Source organism: Corvus brachyrhynchos, unplaced genomic scaffold, assembly GCF_000691975.1.
Source record: "Corvus brachyrhynchos isolate BGI_N302 unplaced genomic scaffold, ASM69197v1 scaffold409, whole genome shotgun sequence".
Taxonomy (NCBI): Eukaryota; Metazoa; Chordata; class Aves; order Passeriformes; family Corvidae; genus Corvus; species Corvus brachyrhynchos.
In genome coordinates this window covers 2,366,988-2,390,516 of record NW_008246059.1, presented here as the reverse complement: position 1 = coordinate 2,390,516, position 23,529 = coordinate 2,366,988, and the positions used below count along the sequence as shown (strand labels likewise).

Below are 23,529 nucleotides of genomic sequence, written 5' to 3'. Positions count from 1 at the left end.
AACAAAACCAGTTTAAATGATTTCCATATATAGTGAAAAAGACTAATTATCCATGCTCCATTCCTTTTGTACTTTGAAAGAAAAAAAAATCGTTACTGTATTTAAAAATATTTCGCTCATCCAAAAGTTTTCAAGCTAGTCATCCTTAGTAACATCCACATGACCAGCCTTCCCCTAACCTCTCCTGCATTAATGTTAAGACTACTGCTTCTTTATTGGAGTTCTATTAGCATAAAATCAACCTAAAGTTGTAATAATAAAGTTTCCCTCATCAGGAAAACTTTCGTCGCCCAGCCGGTGTTTGGGCACAGGAACAGGCTCTGCAGGCAAGTGCTCATAGCAAGTGCTCAAGCCTGACAGAGTTCAAGAAGAGTCTGGACAATTCTCTTAGGCATATGGTGTGATTCTTGAGGTGTCCTGTGCAGGGCCAGGAGTTGGACTTAATAGTTCTGATGGATTCCTTCCAACTCAGCATATTCTATGATTCTAAGATTCCCGGTCTCTTTTCCAAAACTTAATGCAGAAGAAAAGGTCAAATGTGGCTTTCAGATTAAATAATAAAACTATCAGCAAAACCTCTATGGAGAGCAGGAAAGGGATTCACTGAAAAATACCAAGACAAGTTCATTTAAAACCTAGGCCTCCAAGAATTCTCAAAGGTCATCCAGTCTATCCTTCTGGCACAAGATGATTACATCAGCTTAGACAGTTACTTGTCTAACCTGTTTTTCAAGACCTGCAATGATGAATCTGCACACTTTCCAGATGATGTATCACAATGCTTTAGTATTTGTTTCTGTATTTCCCTTCCTGACATTTGATCACATCTTTCTTTTTGCAGTTTTAAGAATTCACTGCTTTTCCTGTCCATTATGGATGGAGAAAAGCTTATATTCCCTTACTGCATAAACCTTTAATTTTGCTGAACACTTGGATTCAATCTTTCTTCTCCTCAGAGATTATTTGTTTCAGACTGTTGATCGCTCTTTGTTTTCTTCTTGGTCCTCTCCTCCATCTTTCTTCCAGGTCTCTGTGGGACTGTACAGCCTGCACTCAAATACTGCACACCAACATTAAGTAGATCACTAGCACTTTGTGGGAATTCTCTTTGTACTAACACATCAAATAACATTTTCCACTTGTCCTAGTAACTCACCAAATACTTCATTATCCTCTGAAGACTGCTGTGTTAGTCTGGCTGCTTTTGGACTCTCCTTAGCTGCTTCCTCCACCTTGGTTTCAGCATTCTGTAAAACAAACATTTACTGAGATTAGTTCTCCTTTTATAGCTCTCAAACAGAAACACTCTTCAAACTTTTAAATTATATTCTTAATTACAGAATCATTAACACGGGTGGTTTTGTTATCTTTGCTACACGTATGTGGGTTTGCAAAATAGTAAGGAAAAATACTCTCAGAAAACCTGGATTTTTTTTTTTGAGCCTGTTTTAATCTGACTAGACTACATAAACTGGAGAGTTAGAAAAGACATTTAAACAAGAGAGAGATCTTAAATCATAAAAGTCTTGTAAGTTTCCACCTTTCTGTTTCATATCTAATTTTATTTCTATTGACATATTCCATGTTGACTTAGTGAACCAAGAGATCAGAACATAGTACACAAATATTCCTCCTTACAGAGCAAAGGCAAGTGAGCTAGAGAGAGCTTATGAGCAGCCAGCTTCAAGTCTTTAACCAATTCATGTACTTGACTGTTTAAAGCACAAGTACTTTTCTATTTATGAAAGAAATCTGCCAATTAGCTATCTGGTACTAGACTGGGCCCAGAAATAAAGCAACAGCTTCAGCACTTAACTTGCCAGAAGTTAAAACATTTCATTCCCTAGCTAGAAAAGTCTGAGGAAAACATAAGCTGTGAAACACTGAGTTTTAAATATTTATATTACTACTAAAGAAAAAATAACTCATGTTTTAAAAATATTTTACTTTAGTACTCAAGAGAAACATCTAAACAAGCTTACAGCAATGCAGACAGTAAACTGCATAAGCAGTCAGTCATTGAATGATGGATATGAAATGACTGATACAATATGAAATATTACCGGAAAGAGTTGACTAAGAGTTGAGAAAGGAATAAAAGAGAAATGTTGTATGCCTATGCTTTTTAAAGGATACATATTGCTCTATTCAAGTACATGCTCATTTGGAAGACTCTGTGTGATGTTTTGGAAAAATACAATTTTTAAACTCTGATACATATTTGAAAATGCTGCTATACAATCTGTTCATGAAAATTACCATCTCTGCTCTCAGAAACATAGCACAGCTCCAAATTTCTCTTATTTCCCCTTATTAATAACAATAAGGAAGGTGTAAGAAGATAGGTAGATTAAGTTTGTTAACCTCCTTATAGAACAGGGGAGTGCAAACTTAAGGCACATAAACTCAAGAGACTTTGAAACAAGACAGCAAGAATTTTGAGAAAGAAATGAAAGATAGGCCTAGCAAGCTTACTGGTGTCACACAGCAGCTGACAAGAACTGGGAAAAGCAGAGACAGAGAAAGTGCTTCAGAGGAAACTGCAGGTCCTTCCTGAAGCAGGAAGCACATGCAGAAGTGAAAAGGTTCTGCACTCCCTCAAGGTACCAACCTGAGTGTGTCCCATGCAGAAAACCCATCAGCTTGGTACCTCTCAGAGCTGAGGAGGGAAGTCAGTTTTAGCAGATGCTCACTCAGTCTGGCTTAACTAGTGTCCCTTGGGAAGACGAAGGGACCCAGTCAGAAATCAGCAGTGGCTATACTGGGAGACAACTTGCTTAGGGTAAACAACTTCACGATCAGCACAAATAACTGAAGTCGTGGAGCCACCCAGTCTGCAATGCTGTCCACTCGGACAAGGGACTTAGGCTAAGGTCTGTACTTGTTGACAGGATCACCCATATTTAGAGGCCACTGATTCAGTAAGCTGCATATTGGATTTGGGTTCTCCAATCTATTTTAGTTGCTTTATAGGGAGCAGCAAATCAACTACATCTTTGTTGTACAGAGAGATCGAGAACAGCAGTCAACTCTGAAAAAAAGCAGAAGAGGACATCTGCTACAGGAGGGTAAGTCAATCCCAAAGGCAAAGAGAAACACTAAAAATTGTGTCATCATGCATGGGACAAAATGAATACATTTAGAAGATCAAAAGTTCAGGGCTTTCCCAAATGAAGGGGACAGCTGAACTCCTGATCAGAGCTATTGCTCTAGGCTTTGTAAAGGCAGTGCTTGTTAGCTCCATCTTTAATTGTATTTCATCATATGTAGTGTATGGTAGAGCTGGTGGTACAGGAGGAGAGGGATTGCTGTTCTTCATGCTCTTGTTCCCCTTGGGAAACTGCTGGAAGTCTGTAACCTGCTGCAAGGCATCAAGAGCAGTAGCAACAAAACACTATCCAGCAGACACTCAGCTGTGTCTGTGAAACGCATTGTCACTCCAAGCTCTTACCGGGGAGATGCTTGCATCCCTTACTTGGAAAACATGGTTTTGGCAGTCTCAGGGAAGCTAGAAAGAACTCTGAGACATTTTGGTTTGAGTTCAATCACTGGAAAGAACTACACAGCAGCTGTGCTGTCTGCTCCCTACATAAGGCACAATGTTGGTGTTGACAGAAGCCAGCTCCAAGATGTTGACAGCAAAGTTGTGTGATGTATCAGCCTAAAATGACAGTGTATGGTTGGATATAATTCTGCTTGGCATGCCTTCTTAACCAAAATGCAAACTTTCAAAAGACTTCTTTTGCTTTATTTTTTGCATGAAGGAATCTACCCAACACATTATTGCTGGCACATATAATGCTTATATTCCCAAAACCAATACAAGACAAATCACTGCAAAAGAACAATCAACGATCCAGACACTGCAAAACAGTCAAGGCTCGGTCAGTTGCTTGATTCTTTTTTTCTAGGGTCCTAAAAAATTTTAAGTGTCTCTGTCCTTGCAATCAATGAAGAGAAAAAGTGAGAACACATTCCCTTACACTGCCTGAGCTGTGCCAGAAGAGACTCTTTACCTACAGAAATAGTGTGCTTGTGGCTGGTTATAAAATAAAGGCCCTTTGTACATAACAGTGTAAACGTAACTCTACCTAGCCCCTTCAGGCTGAGTACTGAATGCAATTTCAGAAGTGATAGAGAAAATAGATTCATTTTACAGTATCAGTTCCCAGGAGAGTAGATATTACCTGATTTTAGTATGAAATAAATATTATATAGGCCTAAACTCACAAAAAACGTCTCCCTAAAAAGCACCTCCTTTGCCACTCATGTTCCAAAACACCATAAAATACCTAAGGAGCAAGTCAGCAGCTACTGCATGGGAACAGCTGGTGACAGACTAGAACCCCTTATATTATTTCTTAAAGCAGTTTCAAAATGAGATGTGCATATATACTGCAGTTCTATGTATGTGAGTATGTACATATACAACTGCTCTTGATTCAGACTGGATAAAAATTAGAATTGCCTTATAATCTGCCCCAGTTTTATAAGATATTTTTGGCCCAACTTTCCACTGTAGCTGTTCTCTGGTGCCTTATGACTCAGTTCACCTGTTTTCCCATTATCTACCATGTGCACACCATAGTCCCCATATTACACATTTTAAAACTTTGATAGGTAAATATACAAATAACCAGTAGCTATCAAAGTATTTTCAACAAATGAACAGCAATATCAAAAATGTTTTGGCTATATATACAGCCATTAGTGCAAGAAGAGGCTACTTGTATTTTGCTGCTATCAGTGCCTACTTAGATGATCTTTACTTATATGGGAAATATTAAGAAATACTGAGTTACAGTGAGCTGTATTCTGCAGGTACTACAGTATCAGGAGGGTTAAAAAGTGCAGTGAGGCACATTATATTTAGAGAAGCAGCTAAGTCCTCAAGGAATCATAGGCCTTGGAAATGGAAAGTTGTACTCTAGAGTATTCAAGGCAGCTTTTTAACTACCTTGCCATTTTTGTTACTAGTTAAGAAGGGCTTGTTTCTTTTCCTTTAACCACAAAGTTATGACTCAATGACTTCAATTTCTAAGTGATAAAACCACACAGAAAAGTTAAAATTTCTCATCAGAAATAAAATGACTATTCAAGAAGTGTTATGTCTTCATGAGAGTTAAAGAAATTCAGTGTGAAGCACAGATTCACATTGTCTGTGCTTTCATTCCTGCCTTTTACAACCTACTCCTTTTTCTTATTATATATATTCAGCTAGTATGTTTAGCTCCTCTCCAGCGGCACAACTGAAAACAGCTAAAATTTCCTTTATTTTCAGAAAAGTGCCACAAGGGCATCAAAAGCTGCAGCAAGACAACAACAGACTGTGAGTGCATGAGCAGCTGCTTTGGCAGCACAGACATTTCTCCAGTTCCTTGTCTCATTCATTCCTGTCCACAGCACATTACCTTCCCTCCACAAAGCCCAGCAGCACTGGGGGCATGGTTAAACACTTGATTCTCTCCCTGTGCTATATCTACAAAACTAAGATAAACAACAGACACCACCTCAAAAGACAGACAAGAATTTCTAGTGGATAAAACCAGAACTGACTGGCAATAAACCTTCATTTTGAAATAACAGAAAAAGAGTAAGGCTGCAGGCAATAACGATCGGGATAATCTAACCCATATCTATAGCAGTAGATCATACTGTTCCATTCCTGCAAAACATTCCTGACTTTCCACTTCTGCAATGACATTCCCCTGAATTCTACCATGCAAGGCCACCTTTCATGTAATATTCATAAAATGTATGTATGATGTTCAGGCTATAGTATACCTTCAGGACAATCTCAGTCTTCTCAGAGATAACTGATTTTCCAAAGAGTTCCATGGGGAAAAAGTAGGAAAATTCTTTAAAACATGAATATGTGCTCCTTCAAAATTGTGACAGTAACAGGACTGAGAGATAAGTATCAGTAAGTCTGTCAAATACATGGATGTTTCTCAAAACACCAAATACTGCTGCAATCAGCAGGGCAGGATGGAAGTCAATCTTAAGAGTTGTAATTTTCCTAGTAATTTTTATATTCTGCATCCCCATATTAAGTTTTAACAATGTTGCTTTCATAAAAGCTGGAGAAATTCCTTGTTACTTCTTATCAGAGACCTCAATCAGGATCAAAATTTTTAGCTCCTGTTCATTGAGAGGAATTTCTACACATACAGCTTAACACAGTGACACGGAGAAGATGCTGTGAACACTTATTAGCAGCAGGAATTCAGGGAATGGCAGCTGACTCTCTTCAGGTGAGCAGAGATCTCCTGGACCTGCATTAACAAGTATGTTCAAACATATTCTTGAATTCCACCACTAATTCTTCCTCAATGTGGAGATTTCCCAAACGCTTTTGTGTTGGTACAGAAACTCCCACACACACTAGCAAGCACCAGGCCTCTTGCACCGAAGGTGAATGGTCAATTTTAACAACATCATACTGGCAGATCTGTACTCCTCAAACAAGACTACTGCCCACATTCACAACAAGGTCATCCCAGGCTGAAGCCGGGCTCGTGCTATCTATACAGCTCCAAGCTCTTGAAAACATTCCAGGAACTCCCACATCAGTTTGTTCTTCAGTCCCCACCAGCCAAGAAAAGGATTCAAATTTTGCCATTAATTTTCAGTTAAATAAAATAACTCTTTTTAAACATCAAGCTAATCACAATCATTATCTCCAGCTTTCTATTATATCTTGTTTTCTCAGTTTAAGTTTAATTTCTACAGATTTTTTACATTCAGTTTCATTCATTTTAAAATGCAAGACTTACTATATCCTCTACTTCATAGCTTCCACAAAATTCTGTATGTAATTATTTTTACACTCCTGTGCATGTGTCAAAATCTTATTTAAGGTCTAAGAAAGAAAAAAAATTGACAGGGTGATGGAAAAAGAGAAGGCTAGAGTTTTCCAAGGACAGTTTTCCTTTCCTCTCAACAGCACAGTGCTACTGCTGCTGTCACCAAAGGAGAACTTCAAAAGAAGTTGCAAACAAAAGGATTCTCATCACTAACCCCCAAGGCACTTCGAAAAAAGTCTGAGATGCCTCAAACACATTATCCAGGTCTTTGAAGAAACGAATTCAGTCTATTTTGAAATCTTAAAATACCACGGGGTCGAAGTAAAACACACTGAATTCCAACTAAAAAATTTGCTACATTCCACATTACAGTTCCACGCTATTTTGCTATGTGTTTCCCTTCGTTCATGAAAGGCATTTAAAAACTACTTTTGTTCATGAAGCTTCACAGATTTCACAGAACATTTTGAGTTGAAAGGGACCCACGAGGACCATTGAGTCCAACTCAAGCCAATGGCTCATACTGGGATTGAACCCATGGCTTTGGTGTTATCAGCACTCTGCTCCATGTTCTTCCAAACTGGGTTAATACAGAGACTGTCTCACCTTTAAATGTTCCTGACCACACTGGGGTTCTCATATTTTATAACTGAGGTCTCTTCAGCTCAAAATGTAACAGATAAAGACAATTAATGGACCTACAGTGTGCTATTAGTCAGCTTTCACTAGTCCATACCGTATTCCATTATGCTGAAGAGGGAGTTTCAAGCATGCAATAAAAAGAAAATGAGGGATTACATTACTGTGTCCATACAACTGACAGAGGCTAAAGGCATTTGGGAGCAAGCTGTTAAAATGACAGTGTTCATCTGGGAAACAAAACTAAATAAAAAAACAGGTCAGACAGCCCCGTGCAAGATTCAAGACTTCTGCACTAATACTGTGAACTGAAAAAAACCAATCTCAGATACCCTGGGCATAGGGGCAGAGAAAGAGGAAAAGCTTTGTGAGTGACCTTTTACTCTGTAGGTACTCTAAGATACTGCCAGAATCAGGAATCATCATAGAACAGCAAGGAATTTGCTGAACAAGTAAAGACAAGACACAAAAATCTGCTCTGAGTCAATATTTTCAATTTCATGCAAGTTTTTTAACTCTGTGCACATTAACCCTGAAACTGTACACAGGAAACCCGGATGTGAATCACGTAAAATTCAGACAAGTACAGACAGGGCTATGACTTCCTACTTCCTCTGCCAATCCCACCCTGGTCCTACAGAGCAGAGCAACCATCACCACACCAGCTGCACAAGCAGCGCAGTGGCGACATTCTATGACACTGTGAAGACCAATACAAGGACCTACACCCACACTTGAGAACACAGTGAGTGAGGCTCAACAGCCTCTGGAACACCTGACCTGGGCTAATGTTATTAAAGAACATGTGCTACCTGCTTTGAACTCAGGCAGGTTTTCTACAGCTCCACTGCAAACAGCATCTGGCAGGCACATTTATGGATGCAGCTCTTGACCTCATGAAACAAAGAGGAACCATAACAACACTCAAGGGACAAAATCAAAAACAGGTACTTTGTACATCAAGCACAAGAGCCCGTCTCTTTTACAAAAGGTATTCAAGCTGATTTCCAGAATAGTCTGAAAAGTGACAGCTGTCAATAGGGATGCCTTCACAGTCCACTCATCATCTTTATCTCATCTAAACTGAGTGCAAATTTACTGTCCTTTAAGCACTTATTTTAGCCACATGCTGAAACAAGTGCAAATATTTCACTCTTTTTTTTTCCAAGAAAAGGATGTGGTTCAGGTCATAAACACAGTCTTAATGCTGCAGCCTCAACCCTCGGTGTACCTCCTTAAAAGCTTCATAAATCCATCAAGCAATGTCTGTGTCTGACCCCAGCAGACTGGTAATTTTCAAATGCCACCACCTGAGGTCTTTCTGAAGGGTTTTAACAAAAGATTACAACAGAATCCTGTTTTCTTCACAGCTAATGAGATCCTGTTTTCTTCACAGCTAACTTCTATACTCTAGCGTATTGATAAAATCTGAATTAATATATATATATCCAATACACCAGAAAAAGATACTAAAAATCTGACTACTCTATCTATTGTAAAAGCACAACAGAGATGCAAAAACTAGCAACTAGGTACAGAATGATGCCCAGTAGTTAACAGGGAAAAAAAACCCCAAAGTAATTATAAAAAAAGTGCAAAATAACAATCCACTAACCAGGGAGAGAAGACTACAAATATTCTGGGCTTTTTTTCAGGTGAAAAATGCCTCTCAACCTCTTACATTGAACTTCTCATATCGGAATTCTCAGTTTGGCAGTTTGCAACAAATAAAAATCAAAAAGCATACATAATTAGAAACCCTCAGTCTTGAATCCTCCTCAGGAGCCTGTAGAGCGTGGCAGTAAATCGGTTGATTTGCAGCTTTTATCCACAGGAAGAGATGCAGAAGAGGCGGCAGCTGTCTGTGGGGAGTGGGCAGTGGCCCAGCAGGGCACTGGCTGGGAGCAGCACTGCGAGGGTTCCTGCAGGGTTCTGTGCTGTGCTGCACAATGCAGCACTGAGTAGCAAAGAAAGCAAAGGCACCCACAGCTCTTCTACACTTCCCTGCAGGCAACCTACAAACAGCTGGCCACAAAGGAGCACATCTGGGAGACTGCATCATTCCAAACCATGATTCAGTGCAGCAGTTTCCCAATGCCATGATATGCAGAGGAAAGGCTCTGGTCCTTTTCCAGAGTCCCACCAATCACTGGCTGGGTGAAGCTGCACTGCTGCATTTGCCTGATGCTTATGGTTGTTTAACAAAAGTAAAAAAAAATGAGAAATTATGCCTGAAACAATGTCCAAATCTGGCTCATCACACACAAGGATGTCTGCACTAACCCAGGAACTAGAGGATACTCAGAGTGTCTTAAATAAGTTAAAAAAAAAAAAATTCCATTAAATCTTATTTTCCTGCTTTCATTATCTTGAAGGCATTTTGAGTGAAATATATTATAAAATAAAAGCTGTTACAGAGCATCTCAGAAATATTCACTGTAAAAGTGTCAAACCAAAGAACAGTAAACAACTATCAGAGATAAACCTTTCTGCTGCATTACCAGCAAAACATCTTTTCTCGGCTCCCAGGTGTGAAAACCTTCTGGCTTTTGCAGTGCTCCGATTGAGAGCGGACAGGTATTTTTGACAAAAACCCAACACAGTTGATATCCTGACTCTGCAGCCAATGTTACCGTTGTTAACAGAAAACACATGAGGTTTCCCTTGTCAACATAAATTGTTGACTCCATCGGTCTGCAGGAGCAAAGTGGAACATGTGACTGTGGGGGCTACAGAGAGCTGAAGCGCAACTTGCCAAATGAATACACACAGCAGGAACTCGGCACCCAACACGACAGGTTAGCTCTGCCCAGCTCCCCAGCAGCAAACCAGGCTGCAGGAAAGCCAGAATTTCACTTCTGGTATTTCATTCCTAATTCCATTACGTGCGTGAACCAGTCCTTCAGTATGCAAAACAATTACACGGAATATGTGTCTGGGTCATTTCCTCAACATGGTTGCAGGCTGGCTTGCTTGAGTAATAAAAATACCTTTTTAGTGCTTTCTCTGAGGTTACAAAAAGAAGCTAAAAACAGTAGACAACTTTAAAACACTTTCTCGCTGTTCCACTCACAGTGGGCAAGAGATACAACAGACTAATTCAAATTCCCTCTGAGCTTAATGAGTATAAAACACACTCTGAAACAATTGCCAGTGCACACCAAACATGAACTTTCAACTTCTTTAATTTTCAATTCCAAGTCTTTAGCTCATGAGGAAAGAAAGCTCAAAAGCAGCAATGTAAAAAGCACTTTAAATTCAAAATTACATCCCTTCAACTCCCTAAGAAGTACCAACACATTTTCAGCATTTAAAAAGCAAAATTCACTTTTATTTGCCAAGAATTAAAAGGAGAATTAAATTTAACATCAAGCAGTTAATTTTAGAAGGGAGTTTTTTCCAGCACACTGATACTGCTTTAGGTCACTTGGAAGTCTCTAGCCTCATGAAGTGTATTTCTAGGCCAAAGCTAAGAAAAACTGCACACACAAGTTTCCTGATACTAAAATACATTCTATTTACCTGCAAGATTTGTAGGTTCAAAGCAAATTCTGACCACAGTACAGATCAATGTTTCTGAACTGTGATAAAAGAAAATTAACAGATGTCTCTTAAATCTTGTACAAAAAGGGCTTAGGTTTTTTGGGGGGTGGTGGGTTGTTAAAAAGATGCTTTTGCCTTTCTAAAGTGGCAAGGTATTTTGAGCCAGACATTTCAGCTCCTCATTAGCATGAGCTCCTGCCAAGATCCCAACCGTGTCCCATCTCCATGGCACGTGTCCTCCCTCTTAACCAACCCGACACACTGGGCTGCTTCTAATGCTTTTTGGGCCCCCAAGGGGCGAAAGAGGGGCTAAAAATAATCCATCTTAGTAACATGAAGTGAGAGAAAGGGAGAAGACAGAACCAAACCAGCTCCTGGGTCCAAGCCATCACAGAGCCTCCCTTACTCCAGTCTGTATGGGAAAAGAAGGTTTGCTATGTAACGCTTGGTTAAGGGCAAAGCTGCCACCATAGAAAACGAGGCCTTCATGTGCATGTACCTGTCTATCCACCCAAGACAGAAAATTACTTTCCACTTCCCTGTTTGATTTAAATAGGCCAATGTTAAATGCATGATCTTGAAAGAAAATGAGTTTTATTGCTCCGTGCTCCCAGAATGAGCATAGGTCCTCTGTGTAGTGTAAATAAATGCACAAACACCACTTAGAAGAAAATATTTTCAAATGTCAAGATTTACAGGGTCAATATTTACACAATAATCAACACAACTGCCTTTTTCAAAATGTAAATAAAGATTTTTCTTCCGATAAGAGTTTTGAAATACAGTTGGCATGGAAGCAAGTTTTTTTTTTAGTTAAAGGAAACTGATAAAGGCACAAAACAGTTCGTATAAATGTAAAACAGTGGCATGACATCTTTTAACTCCCACTTAAGTACATTTTAAAAAACATCAAGCATATAATATGTGAAGATGTGAAGATAAGGAAAGACATTGATCATATTATCAAGGATCACTTTATCAATATAATACTGTGTCAAAAACAGTTCCTCTATAAGACTACATTAAAAGAAAAGAAAAAAGGAAAAAAAGAAAAAAAACCTAAAAAAATGCTACAAACATTAGATACAAAGTTTTATTGTAAAACTTAGAGTCGAATGCAGACTCACCAGGAATGTTAAGACACTAGGCAAAACTGAATATTTCCTTGATGGTTCACAGAACTAACCTCTGCCTTCAGCCCTGTTACATTTTTTCCAAGGTTCTTCTTGTCTGCTCATCCTGTGTCCTTTGTTTGTCAACCCATTCCATCCCTTCCTCACTTGTCTGTGGGTTGTCATCTCTCTCCCCCTTATTTTTCCCATATTTTTCTCCTCACCAGCTTGGCCAGCCTAGTGGCAAAGAAGCTTTTGCGTGACTTGGTCAGGTAGATTCAATCTCTTCTGAGCAGTCCTTGACCCTCAGAGAGGGTCTCCATGGTTGTAAAAGCCAAATGCCTGTTGTGCAACCAGCTGTTGACCTCCAGAATCCATTCACTTCTTTTCAAGCCCTACACCCTCACTGGGAACATCAGGGAGAAAACCTTGTCTCCTGTGCCCTTGTTCCTCAGACCCAGAGCCGTATGACCACTCTCAGGACCCCCCTAGCAGTATCAAGGGTGCCCATTTGGAAGAGCAGCAGTAGGGGGTAATAGTCCAAGGATTTCACAAACCCCACCAGCATCACCACAACACCGTGGACCCAAATCTCTCTGCTAAAAGAGAAGATACATGAGAGGGAAAGACAGCATGAACAGAACTGTCAGTTGCACCTTACATAATGACCTTGGGTATAAAAAGACAGGAAAGAGGGACCATTGTGAAGTATATGTTAGTTTTTAGAACCATATTAAAGCCTCCCAAGGAGTCTGTTTCTCAACATGCTTAAAAACCAGAAGTTACCTCCCTTTCCATACCTCACCAAAGACATTACAAGAATTTTATCATCAGTATTAGTCACCTTGCAAATATTTTTTTAGATCATTTTAAGAGCTAGACCTTGCCCACAAATTCTCAGCAACTTCAATTCTCACACAAGTCAACCAGCAGGAAGCAACAGAATGATAAAAGCTAATTTTTGACTTTAAAATCACAGGAACAGCTACCTCTTCAGAAAGCCACAATACCATCCCAGGGATTTGTTCATCTGATGTCCAAGTATAGGCCCAAATCAAGCTGACCTTTCTTTCAGCAGGCCACTGTAAGCCTTTCAAGTAGAAATCAACTGCTAACTAACAGATAGCTGTCAATGGTACATAAATACAACTACTTACTAGAACACAGACAAATATCCTGAGAGATATTCCCTAAGAGACAAAGAATATACAATGAAATGTATGCAATACTTACCTGAATATTTTTTAAAGAGCAACTTCAGAACACCTATTAAAATTAATTTACAGTTTTGCTTAAGAGGCTTGAAGAAAGCACAATGAGGATCCCTTACTCATTTTTCCTAGTTACCTTAACAACCACAAAATGCAAAATCTAAAGAGGAGATTAACTGATTTCAGAAATATTCTAGCTGTCAGTCATTTTTCAAGAAACTGTCTAAACTGAACCAGAAAGACTGTCATAAAATAAACATCTCAAAACAATGCACCTAATTAACACTGAAGCAATAGAAGCCAAGTCAGGAGAATGTCAAAAAATCTAACCAAAACCAATCCACTCCAACAACAAGGAAGAAATTCCACAGCTACAGAACACAAACCCCTCAAATTTTCACAACACAAATAGAAACTGCTCCCATTCACTGCTTGCTTTGACTTCTGCATCCTTTATCAGGAACAGAGGAGCAGAACCCTTACTGGCATGGTCATTTCCCTCTCACAATGTTCATATGCACTAAACATGTGAAAGAGCAGCTTTGGTGGGCACCGGGAGTCCAGCCAGGGTCAACCCACCACATTTTCTGAAAACAAACAAGGGAACAATGCTTCCCTCCATGCTTTAAGCCAACACAGAGGCACGCTCACAAAAACTACTGTGCAGAGTTACAATCACACCAATATTAGAAGAAAAATGGACCATTATAACACATATATGAAGTTGCATGCTGAAATACTAACCTACACATTCAACAGGTGAACTTTCCCATCTCAGAAGGGAATAACTAAGTCTCAGAGGCAAAATATTTGGGGAAAAAATACAACAAACCCAATTGTTTACCCAAACTTGCCAAGAGAGATGACATTTTAATAATTTATTTTCAGCCTGTTTAAAATGTCTAAATTAGCATTCAAAGTGTATTGACCACTGTGAGAGGGAAAACAACAACAAATCCTGAGTATCTGGATGTTAACCAACAGCAGAAGCCAATTTCATTTGTTGCCCCACAACTGGTACGTGAAGGTCCTCTAAAGCTAGAAGTAAGCTACAAGGAAACAGAGAATGCATTGTTTCAGTCAGAAGCAGTAATATCAGAATATTTATGCAGTTGTGAGGTAAGTACACTTTAATGAGCACCTACTGAAAACTCAGAGTACCTGATCACACTGCAGCTTCCAGACATTTTAAGGGCTGTCACTCAGAACATGACCTCATCGGGTTCTGGCTACCAGGCCACCCACTGGTTTGTTATACCAGTTGCACTAACACCTCCACATTTTGGTGCCCTCCTCTGGAGCATACTTACAGATTGTAACATGAAGATGTGGGCATATCAGACATGCAATGATTAATGTTTTTCCAAAATTCCATAAAACGATGTGGTGAGTTTCTAACAGATATTAGTGATTTCATATGCAAGGAGTACAGCTGAAATGTTACTTCCCCCCATAAATCAGTAATTTAAAATGTTCCTGCCTTTCAGAAATAGTCATCTTGAGTTAACTACTGCTGCTTACCACACTGAACTAGTGGTAAGACAAATCTTGAGAGCCCAAGGAAATGACTCACCCAGATCTCACACTCAGCGCTCCTTCAGCCCCAGGTGACACCTGATTCATCAGCCAATACCTACTATTACTCACCTGGAACTAGAGAAGGTTTTCCTGTGGAGTTAATTGCTGCCATTTCTGTACACCACAAAAAAAGGACTGCTGTCAGTAAGCATCTATCCAAAGTGTCTTCAGATGGCCAATATGATAAGATACATGCTCCAGAACATAAATGGCTCATAAGGCTGCTCTCATACCTTTTGAAAAGCATGAGCAGCTAGTCTAATAACTGAGTAAGAAGGACCCCATCTGCACTATACACAACCCTGTTTTTCGGGAACACTTCGAGTTTTGTTGTAGGGACAGTATTGTTTCAAACAGTTGTAGCTACCATTTTCCAAATAGACAAAGAAATATTTAAAGAATATATAAAGAAAATAAACCTGAAAAAGATCAAGCAGTATAAATCTCCAACTGACTGTAAGATGAATGTCCATTTTCTCTAATACCAATGTAAATAAATATCAGAAGTGATGACATTGAAACATTCGTGCATGTACAAGCAGGAGAAATAAACAGTTTAAGACCAGAAATACAATCTGAGCAGCCAGCTTATCACTCAGTGAGCCAAAAACCAAATAGAAACTGTCATTTTAATAGATCACAGAATCATTCAATATGCTGAGTTGGAAGGGACTCACAAAGATCATCCAACTCCTGGCCCTGCACAGGACCATCCCCCAGAATCAGACCATGTGCCTGAGACCACTGTCTAAACGTTCCTTGAACTCTGTCAGGCTGTGACCGCTTCCCTGGGGAGCCTGTTCCAGTGCCCAAACACCCTCTGGGTGAGGAACCTTTTTCTAAAATCCAACCTAAACCTCCCCTGCCACAACTTCAGACTGTTAGCTTGGGTCCTGTGACTGGTCACTACAGAGATGATTCAATTTACCAGAGTTTGATTCATTAGTGTGCTTCTGGTAAGAACTCTGCACATCTTCAGGAGAAGTATCGCATTGAAATTCAAGAGCTATGTTTTTTAAAAAAAAAAAAAAAAAAGGGTGATTTAAATAAGTGCTACTTTGCACTATTTATAGTCATCATCTGTGCAAGCCCCAGGCTCTGGGGGGGAGCATGAAGCACTACCAGCAAGCACACCTATTCACTGCCTGGGAATGTCTCCAACTCCAGGCAGGAGCACTTGTTCTTTTCTTCAACTTCCACCTTTTCCTCCAGTGCCTAATTTTTAGATCTTTACTCTTTTATAGCTATTTAACAAAACAAAACAAAAAAAACAAAAAAAACCCCAAAAACCAAAAACTGAAAAAATCCCCACCAAACCCAAGACAACAACAAACAAATCAAACAAAAACCCAACTGACAGCTCAGCCAGACAGCATCGCCATTTATTCTGCGACCGCTCAACATGAACTCTGTACTGTTACAATATACAGGCTGCTATCAATCTGTCAAGACTTTGTAAATACGTGACAACGGTCCATCTTTCTAGAAAGGTTTCAAGAAATCAAGGAACATCATACAACTAGGAAGTGCACTTCACACCTCTTTTTTATGTGGATTTGTCCTGAAAGAAGAAGGCCTCAGTATTTTTTTTTCCAATAATTCAAAAGTGCAACACTTCAGTGAAGGATAAAAGACTGTCAAAGGTAGGTACATTCTGTACTCAACAGAAACCTCTGCGTTAACACCGAAGGGGTGATAACGCATTGGTAAAATGAGACATATACTTTATACACAGCATTTCAAATGCTTAGCTGTTTTTCTCTTTTTTATTAAAGGCAGATGACATAACAGTTTTAACAGTAATTCCTCTCCATGGATAGAAGGTGTGTGGGAACAGCCTGCTTGAATTTATCAAGGGCAAATGGTATCTGACTAACCCCCCGATAGTCTCCTGTGATGAAATGACTGGTTTTGGGGAGGAGGGAAAAAGTATGACATCATATCCCCTGACTTTAGCATGGCCTATGACACAGCCTCCCACTCTACCCTTCGAGTCAAACCAAGAAGATAAAGTCTGGGTAGGTGGAATACAAGGGGTGGGTAACTGGTTGGACCACCATGCTCAGAGGACGGCAATCAACGGCACAGAGTCCAGCTGTCAGTCAGTCAGCAGCAGCATCCCCCAGGGATCAACACTCAGGCCAGTATCATTTAATGTCTTTATTAAAAACCCAGGATATAATAAAGTGGGGGACTGGTCAGTACACAGAGGCGCTCTTCAGAGGGACCTTGGCAGGCTACAGAAGTAAACAGACAAGGATCTCATGAAGTCCAATAAAGGCACATGCAAAACTCTGCAGCTGAAATGGGTTACATCCATTCACTAGGATCGGCAGGGGCCAAATGGCCTGAAAGTCACTTTGCAGAAAAGGTTCCATTTATTTTTTGCATCCATTCTAGTTAAGTAACTATAAATGGTTGCATTACAGGTGTTTGGAACTGATGAGCAGCTCCTGAAGTACATGGCAAAGCCAGGAGCTATTGGCAAATAGGTTTAACTCCAGTTCTCCTGAACCTGGCCATATGAGAGAAAAGAAACACATGAGTCCCTATGGAGCAACAAGAAGAGGCTTTGGAAGAATAGCTATGTAAATTGTGTGACAATTTTTCTCCCCTTGTTCTGCTTTGCTTCTTCTGTAGACTCCAAAGATACTTTGCTCAGAGTCAGTACTCCCACCAGCAAGGACTGCTTCCTAAGAGAAAAGCTGTGGCTAATACATCAGTTTCAAACCACTTGAACAGCTGATGACAAAGAGTTACAGAAAAACAGGAGCTTGACTGAACAATGAAGAATTCAGGACCAATTTCTCTCCAGAGGGAAGGGTTTCTGGGCTCAAAACTAAAATGAGTGAACTGTATGAAAGACTACAGAAACCCTCAGATACTACACTCTCTCAAACATGGGCAAAAAATGAAGTCAGACAGTACTTGAGAATTATACCCCATCGAAAATGTGAAGAGACTGTACAATGCCAGGAGGAGAAATCAACACACACTTTTACAGAGATGGTATCACTAGGTTTGGTTTTTTCTTGGTTTGCTGGGGTATTTTTAAATTTTCATAGGAAGAACAAGAAAATAAACTAAAAAAACAATTTTCATAAGCGAATAAACCAAGAAATTTTGCACAGTTGACAAATTACGATACTATTCACATGACAGTGGCAATACCAGTTACTGAAGAGCCCAGATAAATAACTTAAGATCAACTCCAGGCCATAATTCATTTCTCACTGATAAACAAATAACATCCTTGGATTCAGCTAAAACATCATAAAAATCCAAGAAAATAATGACTAGATATGCCTGATAGATATTTATGGCACTTTTATAAAAGGACTGTGATAGTACTTCATTATAAAAAAATTATTTTTGCCCATCTTTTAGGTACTCTGACATAATGGTATCACTAACATAAGAACCTCACTGAAATTAAGATCTCCATAAGCCACAGTGAGTAAATCACACAGCCTAATAAGCTCATGTTACCTTCCCAGTGCAATAATTATTTACATACATGCACACTTCTCCCTATCCTCCATGTATTTTCAGACGAAAAGGAGCCTGGTAATAGAGAAATGAGTTAAAAGCTGTAGGACTTCATAAAAGTTCAACAAATCATCTTTATCAGCATATGAAGGTCTTCGATGAAAAGCCCTACTGCTAGGTCATATTAGGTGTGATTTAAAGGAAAGGTTGATCACTTAAGTAGAATCTTTTTCAATACAAAAGCTCATTTTCAAGGCTACACACATGACCTTTCCCAAGTAACATTTCTTGAAAATAATCCTTAGAAAAAACAAATCCTTTGATAGACCACGCAAAATTAGAAGCAAAGAGTTAAAAGAAGAGACACACTTGAGACACAGCTCAAGGGAAATTTCTCCTTGTATTATCAACACCCAATCTATCCCCAACTCTTTTTGTTTGTTTGACCCTCAACTTTCCTCCCCCTGAAGGAAGGTACACATGCAAAACAAACTGGTTACACATGGAATCCTTTTAATATCTAGGCAGATATAAATACAAATACACACAAAAATATCAAGCAAATATTAAAATACACAAAAATACACACAAATATTTAAAACAGAACCTCCAGAGTCCTGAACTGAAGGACCATGACTGCGAGAATTATAAACTCCCAGCCAACCTGAACCTGTAGGGGACTTGCTTCTTCAGCTGGATCCCTTCAAGTTTATGGAGCCTGATGGGATTCATGCCAGGATACTCAAGGAGCTGCCTGATGTCACCGTGAGACCTCCCACAATGATTCTTCAACTGTCTTGGGAATCTAGAAAGGTCCCAGTTGACAGAAAGCTGGCAAAGGAAGCAGACACTGATCTCTTCTCTCTGTTGATCAGTGACAGGACCCAAGAGAATGGCCTGAAGTTGTGTCAGGAGAGGTTTAGGCTGGGTATTAGGAGAAGGTTCTTCACCTAGGTAGGTGGCTAGGCACTGGACAAACCAAGCCTGAGAGAGTTAAGAAATGTCTGGACAACACTTTCAGGCACATGGTGTGATATTCTTGGGCATATCCTGTGCAGGGCCAAGAGTTGGACTTGGTGGGTGCCTTCCAACTCAGGATATTCTATGATTCTATGAAATATATCAGGGTCCTTAATTATGGTATGGTATGGAGACGATGAGGTAGAAGGGCAAAAACTGGGTTTCACCTCCTGTCCACAAGGTCAGGCTGCAGAGACTACAACTCCTTGAACTACTCTGTTGTTTTTCCAAGGTTTTTCTCACACTGCCCACAGCAAATCCCATTACATTAATGAGCAAAATCTATGTTAATGCACTACTTGGCTGGCAATTTTAAGTGCACAGACGTCACACTGTTAAAGACTGCATTTCCCTCAGCAACTGTTACTTAGTAACCCCCTGCACATAAATAGAATTTTACATCACTGCATATGTTTTGTGAAGGCTAAAATCCATGCCTCAATTCTATAGGCAGGCAGGAATTAAAGGAGTCATGTGGGCAACTGTAAAACAAAGTTGCACCAACTACTGTCAGCTGCTTCTCTAGGCAGAGAATATAACTGGAGAGAAACCTGTGTGTAAACAAGAAGCTATTTCCACTGCCCTTCTCTTGCTGGTATTTCATCATAAAAAAGGAGCAGGTAGACTTGGGCAGATTTCCTGGTATTATTCACATGCTGTGCAATGGAGACTTCAGACATAAGGACAACAGACCACGCAAAGCTCTTCACCTCCTCCCCTAGAGGTAGTATAACCCACAGGCTACGTAACTTCTGGGTAGAATTGGTACTGCCAGAGCCACAGCCAAAACAATACTAAAAAAAGCTGTGTGAATCAGATCCAGGACCGAACAAAACAGGTGGAGCATGATGGATAAAAAAAAAATCTTAAAATAAATGCAGATTAGAATCCATCAACTCTAAATACAAAAACTTAAATAGCTGTACTTTATTAACCTATATATTTGATTCTTTCCATATATAAGCTACTTGTGATTTGACTGACAGTCTAACTCAAGTAGTTTGAATCAACATGGGACTTCATAATCACTTTAGACCCAGAGGTTGCCTTTTTAGCACTGAACAAAAGTGGTGGCCTGCTGGAAATACCTAGACATCTTTTTAATTCAATTCCCTACCATAGCAAATAACATATCATCATTAATCTGCTTAGGCCTACCCTTTGCCTCTAACACGCCACAGTTTTATCTTCTAAAATGATTTACTGTAATAAAAGTGGATTATCTTGACAGAAAGCAACGGACTGAGTTACATATAACTTCATATAACTTCATATTCATATGAAGAGGTTACAGGTAAACTATATTTGCAGTTATTAAACCAAGCAAATAAGTATAAGCATATAGATAAGCAAACACACTTAATTTGCAATTCTTTTAGCAAGTTTACAAGCCCTAAAGCCTAGCACTTCCCCTTAAGTACAGCATTCACATAATGATTTCTTACTTCTTCCTAACAATGAAAAACAGTTATTCTAAAACAGGATTTTAAAACTTTAGGAAACCAAAATATTCCTCCTCTCAAAATTCCTCCCCTCAGCTAATGTCCTCGTAAGAGATAACTCAGCAAGAGTTCCTCCTTGCAAAATCCCAGAGAATCAATCCTTTGAAATATGGGTTCCTACTTAAAGCTTTGTTTCTGTCACCTTGATCTTAATAACATTGTAACAAGCAAGATATCCCAGCTCAGATCAGAAATCTTTACTCCAGGAAAGCATCAAGCAACTTTTTTCTTTTAAGAAAACAACATTAGGCTATGAACCATTTTGAGGCTTGAAACTAACAACATTACATCGTGACTAAGAGAAGTCCAGATGCTCAGAGTTGTCTCTGAAGTTCCCAATTTCTTAAAGCCACAAGACCCAGCTTGGCAGCGCAGCAGCAGAATTGAGAACTGAGCAGGAGACTCAGCCAAGTCTTACTCAGCGACTGAGACAATTAACTGGCCATCTGGCTCCTGCACAAAGACAGCAGCTCTGCACCTGTTCCACCAGCCCACGGTTTGCAGTCTAATTGGTTAAAGCAAGCCCATGGGGCAAAATCCAGAACAACCTGTCATCTGCTGAGACCAGATCTCAAAGCTGGGATGGAAGCCAAGGGCCCCTGCTCCTGGTGGAGCCAGCTCCCTCGGGGGCTACATTCAAGACATGTTCAGAGGGTCTCTCCTGTTCTTACATACAGCAGCAGGAGACATAATCAGAAATTATCAAAGACACCCAATTTAGTTGGTACAAAGTCTATGTGTTGAGCCCTACGGGCTTCCAAAATCCCATAAACCTTTTATTCTCCCATAATTAGGTGATTCAACAGCTGAAGTACAGTATTATATTATGACAGTATTAACTACATTATGCTATGGCATTATGAACTCTGCAAAATCCCAGAGCAAAATCTGTTGCCTGGAAGATCTCAGCATCCCTTGTCAAAGGCAGAAATATCCCTTGCTCCACTCGTTATTCTTTGTACTTGAAGTCACTGGCCAGTCACCTGTACAATCTGTTGAGAAGGTATTAGAACCCAGAGCTCCCCATCCCAACTGAACACATCCAATGACAGGGATCTTGTGGCCTCCTTTCCCTCAGACTCCATAAAACTTTCATTTTTATATCATTTTAGCAATCCTTATAAAGACTATATAGCACAGCATAATATAATAATAATAAAAAAATAAAAAAACAACAGATAAGATGCCACTGGAAAGGAAAAGAAGGCAACAGACAGAAAAGGTATATTGAAGAGATTCCTGAATGGAGTTCTATCCCTTCCCTTCCTGAGAAGACTTCAGGAAAGTAGAACACAAAACACTTAAGTCAAAACAAGAGGAAAAGGAGTAAAAGCTTAATTTTTATTAGGTATTTCACCTACTTTTTTCAAGATTTTTTTTTTTTAAATATTGCATTGTAGAAACAAAATACCAACATTAAAATTAATTTTTCAAGTAAATGAATCTGCAAGAATCCTAATGCTGAATGTTCAGGACACATTGTCAGCACCTACAAACAAATATGCTTCATTTAAGCCAATCTGAATGTAATAGATTACAGTGGTTCAGATTCTCTCAAATAAAATATATAACATAGGTCTTCTCCTAACACAGATTTGATTCTGATGGAAATTAGCACCACAACATAGAAGACCTCCTCTCAGCAAGTATCTATCAGGCAAGTATCCTGCAGCACATGACAAGTTACTTATTTCAGCACAAATATATAACGTTATGCACAGCCTTGACCTAGAATCTCATCTCATGTGACCAAGCTCCAGAAGTAATGTCAATCATCCCAAACACACATCCCAAACAGTCTTCTGTGCAGTAGCGTACCAAAGACAAAACAGTTGTTACTTTGTGCAGTGGGTCTCACCTACTATGAGGTCTGAAGCCTCTTCTAAAACATGAAGATATCTTTATTTATACTAGTACTATATATTTGTTAAATATATTAAAGATATTTAATTTTAAATCTCTATATAGTAAGTATTGAAATATATTCAATGTATTTTATGATATATAAATATTTCTCAACTGTTACAGGCACTGACTTGACATTCTGAGTCTCACATGCACCAATCTTTCATCTTCCAAGTCTCAAAACCCCAGAATTGTCTGGAATTTCAGACAAGAGTTTAAAAGAAAAAAATAGTACTGATTACTCAGGCTTTATCGCTGCGCACCATGAGGCAAGTTTCATTGGCTTTAACCACACTGAGAAAACATTTAGTCTGTAGTTCACAGGGAAGATCAGAATGAATAGTCAGACTCCCCAGGGTGAAAGGCTACCAGTCCTGCCTTTTGAGACTAATACAGCAAGCACATCTGCAGCCATACAGGGGCAGAAGCAGAGCATCAATACTTGAATATACACTTGCATTTATATAAAAATATTTTTTAAACCTACACTTGTACTTTTTTCAGTACGGACCTGTGCATGCTTACACAGACATGCATGAAAGAAACAGAAGTGGGTTTTGAAGTTTTTGCACAGTTCCACTTCACACGGACAAATTCTAGCCACATTTCTCCCCAAGGAACACAGAAGTTCTTGCATTTGCTGCATAAAACAAATTCTTTAACAGGTAGAAGGTGAAAATACAAAAATCCAAAACAACTTCATGCCAAAACAGTATATAAGTGA

The 23,529-nt window shown here is 39.3% G+C and overlaps 1 protein-coding gene across 2 annotated transcripts in view; it reads right to left on the bottom strand.

Moving 5' to 3' along the window:
- Positions 1-23,529, bottom strand: part of MBP (myelin basic protein) — an 84,349-nt gene that overhangs the window by 51,932 nt on the left and 8,888 nt on the right. For both annotated transcript variants that reach the window (XM_017746144.1, XM_008642700.2), the window contains exon 2: positions 1,157-1,247. In XM_017746144.1, the coding sequence (XP_017601633.1) occupies positions 1,157-1,247 (91 nt within the window). The remainder of the gene's footprint in view (positions 1-1,156; positions 1,248-23,529) is intronic.